A 16,294-nucleotide genomic window follows, 5' to 3' on the forward strand; every position below is an offset into this window, starting at 1 on the left:
GTGTTGGTGCAGTGATTACACTCAGAGCCAGATTATACTAAATGTGAATTTAAGAGCTCTTTCTAAGCATTTTCATGATGATTGTCGGTAGCACTTTACTGTTGCTCATGTACATACTATGTAGGCTACTTATTGCAATAACTGGGTGGGTAATAATAACTAGGTAGCCTACTAACTCTAAACCTACCCCTAAACTTAACCTTTATCCATGTATCAACCAGTACTTTCTTATGTAATATACTGTAAGTACTTGTAATGTAAAATAAAGTGCAACCTAATTATCTAAATGTGTTTTTTATAACGACTACAAAGAAATATCATGGTACTTTTTTCTGTTTTGTTTTTTACATTTACCATAATTTTACCGAGGTATTCTTTAAAATAACTTTAACTACCACGTAAATATCATGGTAAATCACTGTACTAGTAGCACTACACTGCTTTTTGTAAGTGGCTCTATCATAAAACATCATTCAATTATTTCTACAGTCCAGTACGTCTCTTATCCAATATAGACACTGACATGTTTATTTATAAACACCCCTCTTCAATAAAAGCGTGTGTGCGTGTGTGCGTGTGTGTTTCTACCTGTTGCGTGCTGAAATCAAACCCTAGAAAACAAGAATCTGCTACTTCAGCCATTCAGATCACAAACATCCCGCCATCGAACGCTACAGTAGCGAAATCTAACATCATTAATATTCATGAGGACGCTAAAGCAAACTTCCTGGAGCGACAGTCATGTGACCTACTTAATATTCATAAGCTCAACCTTCACCATGGCTGGATTCGTTCATTCACCCGCTGACTAGAGTTCCACTCACCAATCACGTCGGCGAACTGCATGTAGACTAATGAATATTCATGACCTCAGCGAGCATGTGATATTAACAGGTACAGGACACTTAAAGGGACTGCGCATCTCCGAAAAAACATGTTTTGCAAAGTTTCATGAACTTTAACCTGTAGCCCAAGGCATGTCCGTTGTGTAATTATTGTCATGCGCTTTAGAGATGTATTTAAAACAGCTAATTTACTAATATATATTTTTTCAGTACATATAATATTCAGAAACAGGAAACTATTAGCCTAATAATGTCTGAGACAATTCATAGAAGTATCAGAGGAAGTGAACAGGAGAAAGAGAAGATTAAACATACACGTGTAAAAACATTGATAACTTATTCACACCACAGTCGTTTAAGTGTGAAATAAATTTGAGGTGAATTTAAATTACTCAAGTGTTAAATTGTATTTTATCAAAGTGAGTTGGATATTGTGTTATGTAAATGTATATTTTAGCTTAAATTAAACACATTTCAGCTGAGAGAAAGAGAGAATTTAAGGCATTTTCAAACGATACATTTTTTGTGTGCAATGATGCATGTCTCGGTTAATTATTAACCATTGCATATTGTAATATTTCAATGTTGCAAGCAATTCATCTAAACAAACAGCAGTATTACTTAGCCAATAGACTTCAACTTTCACATAATTACGTGCAAAATGAGTTCACCTCACCCTCTGCATCAACAATACTGTGCAAACATGCTGAGGAACTGGATTAATGAAATTATGAAGTTTAACCGCATCATTTTCTTTTTCTAATGTCATTCTTTTTCCTTATTTATTTGTTTCTCACACAGACTTTGCAAAGTGCACATCATATGAATATTAATATATGAATATTGCACATGAATATCTTACCATTCGCAAACAGAACAACCTTGAATTGCCCTGGTTTGTTTGCACTTTGTTGCAACTCTCGGAGGCAATGCCCACAAAACACACATCCACAGGAGATCTTCTGTTCAGAGGAAATCAAGCTGCATTTATGATCATACTTCAATAAAAGTGTGTGTTATCAGGATGAAGCCTTGCTGTTGCTCATCTCTGATGTGTTCAGATGTGTGGGGAGAGATGAAGACAGATCACTCAGACCAGACCAGCGTTAGGATGGACATCGCACTGTTAAAAGAGCAATACAACTCCATCAGAGCCGAGCAGAGACGGCAGACTCATGTGCTGTGCTTCAAAACAGGTAAGACATCTGGTACTCAGCTCACAGAGAACGTTCTCCCTATATATATTTAGCATTTCCACTATTATAACCCATGCAAGGGGGAAAAAAGAAAACCAAAATGCATTAAGAAAAAAGCATCATGTGACAACTTGCCTTACCCTGATTGTATGTGAAATAGGCCTACTCCTGTCAGTGCAATCTTCTTTATTTACAGAAGCTTTTGTCCTAGTGTTTGTCACTGTGGTTTTATTATTTTAACTCGTTAGTTAACGTACAAAACCACTGATTTGATTTAACCAACAGACATTTGAATACCCAGCGATCAAAATCGTTTAGCTAACGTTGACATTAAGTTATATGAAAATGTTATTTCTGACTGTTCTATTCTTTAATGCAACTCTTTCCAACATTCCATTTCGTGATTTTGCAAACATTATGGGAACGTTATTTTTGAATGTTCTCTGAATATTCTGAAACAAGTAATAACATGTAAAGAAAAACATGTCCAACTAAAACATTTCAGAAATAAAAACGCTTCATGAACAATGTATTTAAACAACGTTTTGAGAGCATTATTAAAGGCCAGATAGCCTAATTTTATTTACCATTAAATTACTACATACATTCCTCACATTCTTTCAACCATTCATTCAAAATAACTCACAATTTCATGAATAAACCTTTTAATTCAGCTCTAAATATCTTACATTGGGTGTCTTTGCTGACCTCTTGTGGAAATAAACAAAATAACATGATATTTCATGACTCTAGCCACTAGATGGCGTTATATCTCTATATGGAGTAAATGAGCTGTTCCTGAGTCCTAAAGTGAGTTCGGTTCAGTATGCAGATACACATGTAGACAGGGGTGCCGCAAGCAATTTTGGGGCCCAATGAAAGAATATAAGGTTGCGTTTCCATTAATAAAAGCAATCTCTGCTGGGTCTTTAGAATCATCCAAACTTTCACACACTTAGCGGCGCCCCTGCATTTAGACAAGTTTTAGCATTTTAAGTTTGAATTTTGAGCCTTTTTAGGTTTTTCTATTTGTACTGAAGTATTTCTCGCATTCCATTTATTTCTAAGGAGGTCAAATTGACCCGCGAGGGAAGGATTTGTTGCCTTTTTTAAATTGCAACCACAAAACTCCTCGCATGCATTAAAAAAATAAGAGTGTGTATTCGCGGTTCAAGTGCGAAAAAAGTCCTGGGGTCTTGGGCCACTCTTATGAACACTCAATTTATAATTTCTTTTTTCTTCAAAATTGATTTCCGGGTCAAAATGTTGTATTTAATGTCAAATGCTCTTCTTGTGTTCATCTACAGCACAGAACAGTGAAGAGATAGATGGTGAAAATCTAGTCGACGTGCTTCCCGTGTTCCAGGTCAAGCGCTCTCCTTCAACGCAAGCACCAGTCAGTGAGTTTGCAGTATATTGTGCTGGCGGTCCGTGGCGCACACATCTGGATGCGCACCGTCTCACACACACCACATCTGGATCTGAACACAGGAGTCACGTGTCTTCTGAAGCCTCCCGCACGAGCTCGGACTCAGAACGGCTCACGGACTCTCTCGATCTGAAGATGGAGAACACCAGTGTTCTGAACTCCAGGAAGAGTTCTGCTCCAGCGGTTCTGTCCCGTCAGATGAGCTTTGGGAGTTATCGCTCCACTCCCGCAGGATCCAAACATCAGCCGTTCCCTCAGAGGAAAAGCCTGAGGAAGTCTGAGACCGCCCGGAGACTCGGCCTGTACGCATCACTGTAACGGTGACTGAAACAAACATACAGGGAACGTTCTCAGAATGTTATGGACAGTAACGTTGAAGGTGCATTGTGTAATATTTAGGAGGATCTGTTTACAGAAATGCAATATCATATTCATAACTATGTTTTCAGTTGTGTATAAAGACCTTACATAATGAACCGTTATGTTTTTACCAGCTTAGAATGAGCCGTTTCTACTGTATCTACACACACCGCGGGTCTCCTTAAATCCACATGTTTCTACGGTGGCCATAAACAGACAAACACGTTTCGTCACTATGTTGTTCTTCGTGCAAAGAAGCTGCTAAAGTCAGCGAAAAAACAAAACAATGACACAATGATGAACAAGGAACAATAATATTCACAATAACATATGGTTTTACTGAGTAATTAAGTAAACACAATTTCTTAATTTATCTTTGTAAAGGAACCTCATTGCTGAACCGGCTACTCTCTGCTGTCTCAGACGACGACATCACTTCCTGTCGGCCACCGTAACTTCTGTTGGGTGTAATTCACAACCTCCCCACTAGATGTCGCTAAAAATCACACACTGCACCTTTAAAGGAACATTCGTTCAAAGTGATCTGGTCTCTAATAATGCTCTCAAAATTCCATCATTCATGGAACTTTTTGGAAACGTTTTCATTTGTTTGACATTTTTACACGTTTCTTGTTTCAGAACGTTCAGAAAATATTCTAAAGTAACATTTGGACCAGATTTGGACGTACAGAGAACATTTAGAAATAACGTCTTCTTAACTTAATGGGAAAATTTTTAGAACATGCTTTTGGCAAAAAGGTGCATTAAGCATTTCATACTTTTTGTGTGTTATGTACCAGTAGTATTCTGACAGAAATGAGCTGACAACATAAACAGTGGACATTTCTTATTGCTTTATTGATATTCATAGTATGAAGAAAGCTCATGCGCACTTGACATATTGTTATATATTGAGATGCATTGGTTTATAACACATTAACACGATATTACAGGAGTCAAATAATTGAATAATTAGAGTCACCAGATGCATTTGCATCATATTACTAATGTTTCCTTTGCATGGTTTGCACAATCAGGTTAATTGTCTAATCAATGTTTAATGTACACTGTGAAAAATTGTAAATAAAACAACAATACTATTTCAGTCTTTCTACTTTAACATTTCATGTTTAATTCAGTGTGTCACTTTATGTTTCTTTGTAACTATTACTAGGCTACAAGCACAATCCGTGTAACCTGACACTGATATTTATATAATTGAAACATTGATGATTTAAAAATATCTCTATCTAATTATATATTAGCATTTATAAATTATGATTTATAATTAATCATTTATTCACTCTGTCTCTCTCTCTCTCTGTCTCTCTCTCTCTCTCTCTCACTCACACACACACACACACACACACACACACACACACACACACACACACACACACACACACACACACACACACACACACACACACTTGTACATCTATCTTTATGAGGACATTCATTGACACAATGCAATCTCCAGCCGCTTACCCTAACCTTACTCATCACGACTAAGTGCTTAACCCGAACCCTTACCCTAAACCTACCCGTAACCTACTTATAACCTTATCTCTAAAACCAGGTCTTGACCCTCAAACAGGCCTTTAAAGGGGTCTCAGAAAGTGAGGACCGGGCAAAATGTCCTCACTTTACTCTCTTTGTCCTCACTCCAATGGTCTAACACCCAAACTGGTCCTCACAAAGATAGTTGTACAAGTACACACACACACACACACACACACACACACACACACACACACACACACACACACACACACACACACACACACACACACACAATACCAGAGTGTACATAACAGTTATTCATTAAATAAAAAGCTCTATATTAATGACATATTATGACATTAATGACATATGTTAATGATATATTACATATAAACTGTTTCTTTGCTTTTTTACTGACAATTTTCTCCAAACAGGTGCTGGAGTCAAGTTAGTCATGTGAACTCTCAGGGACAAGCACTTGCATTTCCTCATTTGGCTTTGGATAAAACAGTGTAAAAATAATTAAATGATTACCATTATTACAAACATGAATAAAAAAAATAACAGAAACTGTTCATCCCCCGTCCAGCAGGAGGTGCTAAAAGCAACAAAACAAATCTGATGACGCTTGACATGACGAGTGCGACCGGAAGTGACTGAGAACCAGGAAGAAAACAACAACAACATCACGTGTGCGCCGCGCAGAAGAGTAGGTGAGACGTCCTCAACATCTCGACAACAACAACCGAGATATTTAATCACATTAACAACACATTTACATACATATAGAAGTATATCATCTATATAAACCGTCTAAAAGTGTCTAATCGCTGATGTTATTTTAAGCGTACATTCTGGATTTCTAGGGGATTTCCATCCATTCAAGAGCTGCTGTGTTTCAGTTTCAGTATCAGACGCGTTTGATTCCGATCCTCATCCTCGACCTCGACCTCGTCTCTGCGGGTTTGTAGCGATGGATGAGCAGCACATCCAGGCCCGGCTGATCGCTCTCCTCCGGCAGGACAAACTCTCTCTGTGGCTCGAGCCCTTCACGACGGACACCGGAGACCCGGAGCTCCACAAGATACAGGTGAGCGTGTGTGTGTGTGTGTGTGTGTGTGTGTGTGAGAAACACACCTGCTCGATCATCTGTTACTCCTGCTAACTGCTTCACTCATGTCTTCTGCTCAGGAACTGGCTGTGAAATACGCTCATGTCACTGGCTTCACTGTGAGTGTGTGTGAGTGAGTGAGTGAGTGTGTGTGTGTGTGTGTGTGTGTGTGTGAGAGAGAGAGAAACACACCTGCTCGATCATCTGTTACTCCTGCTAACTGCTTCACTCATGTCTTCTGCTCAGGAACTGGCTGTGAAATACGCTCATGTCACTGGCTTCACTGTGAGTGAGTGAGTGAGTGAGTGAGTGAGTGAGTGTGTGTGTGTGTGTGTGTGTGTGTGTGTGTGTGTGTGTGTGTGTGTGTGTGTGTGTGAGAGAGAGAGAAACACACCTGCTCGATCATCTGTTACTCCTGCTAACTGCTTCACTCATGTCTTCTGCTCAGGAACTGGCTGTGAAATACGCTCATGTCACTGGCTTCACTGTGGAGGAAGTGATGTCATCGCTGGAGAGCATCAGATCAGACACCAGCCGGAAAGATGAAGGGAATAAAGAGTTTAAAGTGACTTCAGTGGCTTCGCTTGAGCTTCACCTGCCCAGAGAAGAAGGAGAGGTGCGGGATCATGCTTTCAGATTCACTATTACTCAACTGTCCACTGATTTAACTCTGTGTTTGTTGTTTCCTTCAAGAAAAAGAAAAGGAAAGTTCCTTTAAAAACCAAACTGGACATCACCACTCAAGAGCTGAAGAATCGGTGAGTCAAGACATGTTACAACACAGACTGTTCCAAAGCACCGTCACAGAGATGAACTGGGAAATAACAGATTAATTGATGCAAACTGCATTAAATATGAAACAAAGTCAATTCTGATGTAAACTTTAGTGTTGATCAATTATGAAACAAGATCAGTTCAGTTCAATTCTATAAGCAGCTCTACAGAAGACAATGATGTCATTATTCAGTTCAGTTCAGGGATGATTCATTTTAGTTCAGTAACTGTAAAGTTAATCAATTATTAAACAAATTAAATTCAGTTCAATTCTATTAGCAACTCTACAGAAGTGTTATTCAGCTCAGTTCAGTTCAGGGTTGATTCGTTTCAGTTCAATGACAGTTAATCAATAATGAAACAAGTTCAGTGCAGCTCTACTGAAGACAATAGAGTCATTATTCAGTTCAGTTCATGACAGTGTAAATGTTGCAAAATGAATCATTTATGAAGTGTAAATGTTGATTTCTTGGTGAATCATTTCTGTAGTGATTCACTAATTTAAACGCTTCTATCTCATCCTCTGTATCCTGTTATTGATTATAAACTTATTCTGCTTTTAAAGGATAAGCGAGGAGTTTAAATTCAAACACTTCAATCTGATTCTGTCGGGAAAGAAACTGTCTCTAGGTAAACGACTGACGCCTATCTGAACATTTCCTCGTACATCCGTTGATCAGCGCATGTTGTAAGACGAGCCGTGTTTGTTTCAGGGATGAGGCTCGATGAACAGAACGTGAAGAACAACAGTAAGATCATGGTGCTGAACGTCACGTCGGATGAGGTGAAGAACATGATGCTGGAGGAAGAGGAGAAGAAGCGCAGTCAGGATGAAGGAGTGCAGAGGACACAGAAGGGCTTCCAGATCCTGTCAGAGAGAGGTGAACATCACACGCATGTTTTACACCAGATAGTCTTTTACAGACTCGGATTGGTCAAAATACACAAAATAATACAAGCTGTGACGTGACACATAATAACTAATACCTTAATCATAATGTTTCACTTGCCACACGTACATAGAAACTAATATGTAAGTACTTTTTTGGTCAATTATGTTACATGCATGTTATGCATATATAAAATATATACATTTTTTTAAATGAACTAAAATAAATAAAACATTTAAGTGCATAGAAGATTTATGTACTTAAAAATTGTCAGTTAAACTTTTTTATCAATTATACATGTACATGTGTACCATTTGTTTTAGGATTCTTTGATGAACAGAAAGTTAAAAACAACAGCATTTATTTGAAATAGAATCTTTTGTAACATTATAAATGTCTTTACTGTCACTTTTGATCAATTTAATTCCTCCCTGATGAATAAAAGTATTGATTTATTTAATTTATTTCCTCCAGAAAGTAACATAAACATTCTTACTGACCCCAAAGTTTTGAACGGTAGTGTTTTAATGTTGCAAAAGATTCTATTTCAGAAATGCTGTTCTTTTGCACTTTCTATTCATCAAAGAATCCTGAAATAAAAATGTAAATAACTGTTTTCAACATTGATAATAATCATAAATGTTTCTTGTTCATCAAATCATCATATTATACTGATTTCTGAAGGATCATGTGACACTGAAGACTGGAGTAATGATGCTGGAAATTCAGCTTTGATTACAGGAATAATTTCACAATATTACTGGGTTTGTTTTGTATTTTTAATCAAATAAATGCAGCCTTGGTGAGCAGAATAGACTTCTTTTAAAAACGTTATAAATCTTAGCGACCCCAAACTTTTTAACGGCAGTGTATATATATATATACGTATACAAAAAATTTAATAAATATATAAATAAAAATCTATTTCGTCTTTAGCTTGCTCACAAACTTTTAAGTTAGATGCAATTAACCGTGATTAAACGATATATATATACAGTATATGATGTTCTTGGTCAATAATAAATATTTTGAATAATAATAATAATAGTCAATAATAAATAATGTCCACTTCTGTATCCCTCAGATGGGAGTGAGGATCCGACCACCACCCCGTTTCTAGAGATTGCAGATCAGAAAGGAAATCCACTCCAGATCCCCAACGACGAGAGGAAGGTGATCCCGTCGTCTTCATGTTCCTGTATCAATCCATGCCCTAAAGATGATTCTAATAAATGTGTCATCCAGCCTCCTGAAACTCACAGATGAAATGAAATGAATGCCTCAGTGCGCTGCATGAGTTCACAAGGCTTCAATAGATTGGTTTTAAAGTGATCAATGATAGTCTGACACTATTTTCCTCTTAAAATCATTGCTTCAGCACATCATTATGAGTGTGTGTTCAGACAGATGCTTGCATTAATATCCGATCTGTTGAATTATCTGCCGATCTCAGGCTCTGATCCTGGCGATGGGTTTCCATGAGAAAGGTCGAGCTCTGATGAAGAAGAGGGATCACAGCGCTGCTCTGTGTCATCTACTCCTCGCTGACGAACAGTTCAAGTAAGTCTTCATCACTTTACATTAATCATATCAATAAAACATCATGACTATTCACTGCACTCACTTTATGTGCACATATCAGGTTTATTCCATCGTCAACACAGAACGAAATATCATCTTTGCAGTGTATAAATGCCTGTATATATGCAAAAAGGCAAAGACTAAACTAAAATTTGAAACGTTGCTTTGGCGATAAGCTGAAATAGGTTTAAGTTGAAGCACTAAAGTTATTGACAGAAAACTAAACTGAATAAAAACTATAACTGACATAAAAATGAATTAAACCTTATAGCAATATACACTCACCTAAAGGATTATTAGGAACACCATACTAATACTGTGTTTGACCCCCTTTCGCCTTCAGAACTGCCTTAATGGCATTGATTCAACAAGGTGCTGAAAGCATTCTTTAGAAATGTTGGCCCATATTGATAGGATAGCATCTTGCAGTTGATAGATATTTGTGGGATGCACATCCAGGGCACGAAGCTCCCGTTCCACCACATCCCAAAGATGCTCTATTGGGTTGAGATCTGGTGACTGTGGGGGCCATTTTAGTACAGTGAACTCATTGTCATGTTCAAGAAACCAATTTGAAATGATTGGAGCTTTGTGACATGGTGCATTACCCTGCTGGAAGTAGCCATCAGAGGATGGGTACATGGTGGCCATAAAGGGATGGACATGGTCAGAAACAATGCTCAGGTAGGCCGTGGCATTTAAACGATGCCCAATTGGCACTAAGGGGCCTAAAGTGTGCCAAGAAAACATCCCCAACACCATTACACCACCACCACCAGCCTGCACAGTGGTAACAAGGCATGATGGATCCATGTTCTCATTCTGTTTACGCCAAATTCTGAGTCTACCATCTGAATGTCTCAACAGTAATCGAGACTCATCAGACCAGGCAACATTTTTCAAGTCTTCAACTGTCCAATTTTGGTGAACTCTTGCAAATTGTAGCCTCTTTTTCCTATTTGTAGTGGAGATGAGTGGTTCCCGGTGGGATCTTCTGCTGTTGTAGCCCATCCGCCTCAAGGTTGAGCGTGTTGTGGCTTCACAAATGCTTTGCTGCATACCTCGGTTGTAACGAGTGGTTATTTCAGTCAAAGTTACTCTTCTATCAGCTTGAATCAGTCGGCCCATTCTCCTTTGACCTCTAGCATCAACAAGGCATTTCCGCCCACAGGACTGCCGCATACTGGATGTGTTTCCCTTTTCACACCATTCTTTGTAAACCCTAGAAATGGTTGTGTGTGAAAATCCCAGTAACTGAGCAGATTGTGAAATACTCAGACCGGCCCGTCTGGCACCAACAACCATGCCACGCTCAAAATTGCTTAAATCACCTTTCTTTCCCATTCTGACTTTCAGTTTGGAGTTCAGGAGATTGTCTTGACCAGGACCACACCCCTAAATGCATTGAAGCAACTGCCATGCGATTGGTTGATAGATAATTGCATTAATGAGAAATTGAACAGGTGTTCCTAATAATCCTTTTGGTGAGTGTATATGTGTATTAAAACAAATAAAATGACAAAAGCAGAATTAAATTAAATGACAATTTTTATTTACTGAAATTAACATGAAAACTGAACATATAAAAATAAAAGCTAATTCAAAATATTAATAGACGAAAAATTAAACCTAAACACTGGTATCAAGCTTCTTACAAGTACCAAATCTTGACATTTAATGCTTGGAATTTTAATAGAATTAAATAAATGCATAAAAAAAAAAAGTTATAGTTCAGTATTACAGTGACATCAGCGCTGTTAGATTCTGATGTTTAACTTTCTCAGACTTTTTGTTAACATTTAACACTTGCTGAATTGTAATATGGTGCTGTCTAGGGCTGGTCCGAATACAATTTTTTTGAGCTTCGAAGCTTCGGTAGTAATGAACATCGAATATTCGAAGCTTCGGAATCTCTATATGTCTCAGACATCCCAAGTCTCTCGGAAGTTCCGGGAGTCTCCCGCATATTGATAGCGGCTCCCTGATAGCCGCAAATTAGTTCAAATCTCCCGAAATCTAGAGCGAGCGAGCTCCAAACCGTTTAGCGCGCGCACGACAGAGAGGGAGAGAGCGAGAGACCTTGCGTGTGTGTGCAAATGTGCGTGTGTGCATGATAGACCCGTTCATCCAAACGACTTCACAAGGGAGTGCAGTGTCGTATTTGGTGCAATATAGATGGACAGGCGAGACGCGACACATTCAGAATTATTAAACTTTTAATAAACTACAGCACAGCGCGAGCGGGAAGCGGCGCGCCTCACGCGAGCAGAGTTTATGTGCTCCAAAAACGGACACTGCACTAGTGATATAAAACACACACACACACACACACACACACACACACACACACACACACACACACACACACACACACACACACACACACACACACACACACACACACAGGTCTGTTAACTTAAGCAATATTTTTAACAAGGTAGTCTAATATTTTTCTCATTGACAAAGTAGGGTAAATTTAATTAAATAAAAACGAAATTTAAATAAATAAAAATGAGATTTAAATATAGAAGAACTTTATCATTTAAATTTCTCCTATATTTCGCAGTAGATTAATTTAGATGGATAATAATGGGTAAAAAGGATAAAACATTTTGTTTCTGTTATTCTATTTTCCACAATGTCAAAGCAACGCAGCTTAACCCAAAACACAAGCTCAGGCATGCACTTCTGTCCATACACACTCCGCTGTTCTGCGCTCTAGCCAGAGAACACTCCCGTTGCAGGAACACTTTTAATAGTCCAAGAAGAAGCAAATATATTTATTAAGTAGCTATAACGAAGTTATATGTTAAGTATTATATTTCACCAGAACCGTTTCGAGGGGGATGCTAGGTGTGCAAAAAAACACACAAAAAAACGAATATTCGACTGTCACATTTTCAATTCGAATACCAACCCACCGAACGAATATTCGAATATTCGGGTCCAGCCCTAGTGCTGTCCTGCAAACTCTACGAATATGATCTCTTATGTTTATCATTATATAAAGAAATGCATGAAAAAGTTAAATAATAATTCTGTATATGTGTGCAGTAAGTGTAGCTCTGATGTTTGTACAGTAAGTGTAACTCTGCGCTGCTGAAGACGGTGGATAACTTCGCTGTCCTCCAGCTGGATATCGTGTGGTGTTACCAGGCTCTGGGACAGCTGGAATGCCTGAACGACGCCAGACAGAGACTGTCCCAGGCCGAGGAGTGTTTCCAGAGGTGTTACGGAGAACAGCAGAGCCGACTGCAGCTCATCAAGGTCTGTGAGACAACATTTTATTTATTTATATATATATATATATATATATATATATAATTATAAAATAACTAGACTTTTATTTCAAGTAACACAAAAATTGGACAGAAAATAGGCCTATATTCAAATAATATTAAATATCAATGTATTAAAGTAACACCAGGTAACTTTTCAACCTTCATAATATATTTCCAAGTGTCTTGTGATGGTACATCGACTTACAATAGTTTGAATGGCACGTCTGCCATAGACGGGGTCTGTAGCTTTTTTAATCGTACTTTTAAACTTCGGGTTTCGGGTAGTAACCAGCGAACAAAGAGAACTACAAAACTCGACTGCTTTACGGCATTACGTCACTTCCACCACCACCCCCACTTCCTTAAAATCGCAGGGCTGTCAAGGGTCACGCATTGAGCGTGAAAGTCACTCATTTCGGTCTTTTGTCACGCTCTCCCGCCACACATTGTATTTCTCACGCTGAAAAACTATTTGTAATATATTTAATATGCCGCAGCGCCCAAAACTCTGGCCGCGCCGCTCTCACTGTGGAACAGGCATGAATTCAAGCGCGTCTCCTCTGGTGTTGTTCGTCTGGTGTTGTTAGCCAATCAGAAAATAGCACTATTGTATCTGGGTAACATTTAACGCAACAACCAATGACACCCCGTAGTCTGGGGTGTTTTTTTGTCTGCCTGACTATGTTACGGAAGCTATCTTATCCTCCGTTTATCTTCATGAATCAGGCAATGATTATTTGTCTTGCCTCAAGCTATAATGCAAATCGATTTGTAAAATTTGCAGATTTATTTATGGTAGCTTGATATTACAATATTGACGATATATGGTTATTATCTACCACTCAAACATTGCATTTGAGTAGGCTATCATATAGATTCAATAAAACGGTAACCAATAGACTAGGCTACTATAATGACACTGGCTTGTAAACGTGATCATCGCGATCATTTGTCGTTAGAAAAAAAATAAAACTCATGAAATTATATTCATATGACATGCTGAAATATATGCCACTGTACCTGGGATGAAGACATTTCACACGCGACGCAAGCAGAACAACTGCATGTGACCTCCTCCCACAGTGTTCAGGGCTATCATGGTTGTCAACAAATGCACGATGACAGAGTTTACGACAGTAGTAGAGGACAATACCGTTTCCCAACTGTAGGGGGAACCCGAGAGCAAAAGTTACCTGGTGTTACTTTAAAATCAATATATTCATCTTTTTCAGTATGCAGCAGAATCAGATTTAATAGATTTTTTTGGGGACTAAATAAACTAGAGTAGTCCACCAAAGCTCTCGGAGCATGTGAGCAGACAGCGGAGCGGGGACTGGATCAGTGAACGGCTTATGAACGGGCCGGCATATTTTTGGCTTATGTTTTCAGCCTTTTTGCTCTTTCGGCCAAAAACCGAAAATGCTGTTTTTACCCTGATCAATTTCGCTGCTTCCCTATTCTTCACCTCACACACGTGTGTGTGTGTTCACTGCATGATCTGGGTGTTTCTGGTTCTCAGGGCCACACTCGAGGAGAAGACGTGCTATTTCTGAGGCTGGTGTGTGTGTGTGTGTGTGTGTTCACTGCATGATCTGTGTGTTTCTGACTCTCAGGGCCACACTGGAGGAGAAGACGTGCTGTTTCTGAGGCTGGTGTGTGTGTGTGTGTGTGTGTGTGTGTGTGTGTGTGTGTGTGTTCACTGCATGATCTGTGTGTTTCTGGTTCTCAGGGCCACACTGGAGGAGAAGACGTGCTATTTCTGAGGCTGGTGTGTGTGTGTGTGTATGTGTGTGTGTGTGTGTTCACTGCATGATCTGTGTGTTTCTGGTTCTCAGGGCCACACTGGAGGAGAAGACGTGCTGTTTCTGAGGCTGTATCTTCTTCAGAGTGTGCTGGCGTACCACGACGGAAAAAAGGACCAAGCCTCGAACAAGCTCAAAGAAGTAAATGCTCTGAGTTTTAATGATTGTGTCTCGATTATTGTGTCTATTTACCTCTAAAAGAACCTGTACCACTAGCCGTGCTGATTGTGAATCATCCCAGTGATCTGAAACGTTTGATTCTTTTGACTGTTCAGTGATTCATTTGGTGACTCTTCCTGTGGGTCACCAGTAGATTGAAACCAGTGAAAGTCCAGTGAGAATGTCGAGTGAATCTTTGAATCATTTGCTCAACACGTTTGTTTAAAAACACGGATCAAACCCCCTCTAGTGTATTTTCACATTAATGCTCTAGATGGCGACGAATATATTTCTTATTATGGGAGTTTGTTTTTAATTCAATTTCCATATTTTCTGCGGTGAACTGTTAGAATTGACTCAACAGATTTAAAAAAAAATAAATAAATTTGGAATCCAGTTTTTTTGTAAATAATCTGGATTCAAATCAAGCCCTCGTGAACGCCAGAAGATATACAAGTCATATTTAACTCCAAAATCAATATATAAAATGATAAATAAAATTCTATAAATACATTTTGTATTGCAACATTTAAATACATTTAATAGACCATATAGAAATCATAAAGGAGTCACTTTTGAAGCATTTTATTGTTGTTACGGTATAACAATTCTTATAGAATACACCGCGTTTGATTCTTATTGAAAACAAAATGTTTCATTTTTATAGAATACGAGTCGTTTCATTTAATTCTCATTTATAGAGAATATGACTTGTTTTGATTTTTAGTGTATGGCTGGTTTTATTCTTATAGAATATAACTCGTTTCATTCTTCTAGAGAGTGAATAGTTTGACTCTTCTAGACCATGACTCGTTTGACTCTTCTTGACCATTATTCGTTTGACTCTTCTTGACCATGACTCGTTTGACTCTTCTTGACCATGACTCGTTTGACTCTTCTTGACAATGACTCGTTTGATTCTTCATGACCATGACTCGTTTGACTCTTCTTGACATAACTCGTTTGACTCTTCTTGACCATGACTCGTTTGACTCTTCTTGACCATGACTCGTTTGACTCTTCTTGACCATGACTCGTTTGACTCTTCTTGACCATGACTCGTTTGACTCTTCTTGACACGACTCGTTTGATTCTTCATGACCATGACTCGTTTGATTCTTCATGACCATGACTCGTTTGATTCTTCTTGACCATGACTCGTTTGACTCTTCATTACCATGACTCGTTTGACTCTTCTCGAGTATGACTCCTGATTGTCTCTCTGTGTCGATCAGGTTGAGCGTCTGTTCGGTCAGTTGTTTCTGGACCCGGACAAGATCACACAGCTGATGGGTTTGGGTTTCTCTGAGCAGGACGCTCGTCTGGGTCTGAGAGCCTGTCGAGGAGATTTATCAGAGGCCGC

The 16,294-nt window shown here is 38.7% G+C and overlaps 3 protein-coding genes across 7 annotated transcripts in view; 2 read left to right on the plus strand and 1 right to left on the minus strand.

The window, feature by feature from the left end:
- The window catches only part of xylb (xylulokinase homolog (H. influenzae)), a 59,714-nt gene extending 58,999 nt beyond the window's left edge, over positions 1–715 (minus strand). For both annotated transcript variants that reach the window (XM_077219231.1, XM_077219230.1), the window contains exon 1: positions 589–715. In XM_077219231.1, the coding sequence (XP_077075346.1) occupies positions 589–642 (54 nt within the window). In that variant the 5' untranslated portion in view covers positions 643–715. The remainder of the gene's footprint in view (positions 1–588) is intronic.
- A 1,028-nt stretch (positions 716–1,743) lies between these two features.
- Positions 1,744–4,935, plus strand: LOC143726635 (uncharacterized). The gene is made up of 2 exons (XM_077219239.1): positions 1,744–2,041; positions 3,349–4,935. The coding sequence occupies exons 1-2, from the start codon at positions 1,870–1,872 to the stop codon at positions 3,786–3,788; spliced, it is 612 nt and encodes a 203-aa protein (XP_077075354.1). The 5' UTR covers positions 1,744–1,869; the 3' UTR covers positions 3,789–4,935.
- A 1,028-nt stretch (positions 4,936–5,963) lies between these two features.
- nub1 (negative regulator of ubiquitin-like proteins 1) overlaps positions 5,964–16,294 on the plus strand; it is a 19,427-nt gene continuing 9,096 nt past the window's right edge. The window contains exons 1-11 of one of the 4 annotated variants that reach the window (XM_077219227.1): positions 5,964–6,046; positions 6,236–6,423; positions 6,893–7,060; positions 7,138–7,202; positions 7,784–7,848; positions 7,932–8,099; positions 9,193–9,281; positions 9,562–9,668; positions 12,770–12,956; positions 14,806–14,913; positions 16,167–16,294. The exon at positions 16,167–16,294 is cut by the window's right edge and continues 25 nt beyond it. In XM_077219227.1, coding sequence (XP_077075342.1) covers positions 6,307–6,423; positions 6,893–7,060; positions 7,138–7,202; positions 7,784–7,848; positions 7,932–8,099; positions 9,193–9,281; positions 9,562–9,668; positions 12,770–12,956; positions 14,806–14,913; positions 16,167–16,294 — 1,202 coding nt within the window. In that variant the 5' untranslated portion in view covers positions 5,964–6,046; positions 6,236–6,306. Of the gene's footprint in view, positions 6,047–6,199; positions 6,424–6,892; positions 7,061–7,137; positions 7,203–7,783; positions 7,849–7,931; positions 8,100–9,192; positions 9,282–9,561; positions 9,669–12,769; positions 12,957–14,805; positions 14,914–16,166 lie in introns of all 4 variants that reach the window. The other 3 variants (XM_077219228.1, XM_077219229.1, XM_077219226.1) reach the window with 3 other exon arrangements.

Source organism: Siphateles boraxobius, unplaced genomic scaffold (assembly GCF_051911475.1).
Source record: "Siphateles boraxobius isolate OS27281-9 unplaced genomic scaffold, OSU_SipBor_1 12, whole genome shotgun sequence".
Lineage (NCBI taxonomy): Eukaryota > Metazoa > Chordata > Actinopteri > Cypriniformes > Leuciscidae > Siphateles > Siphateles boraxobius.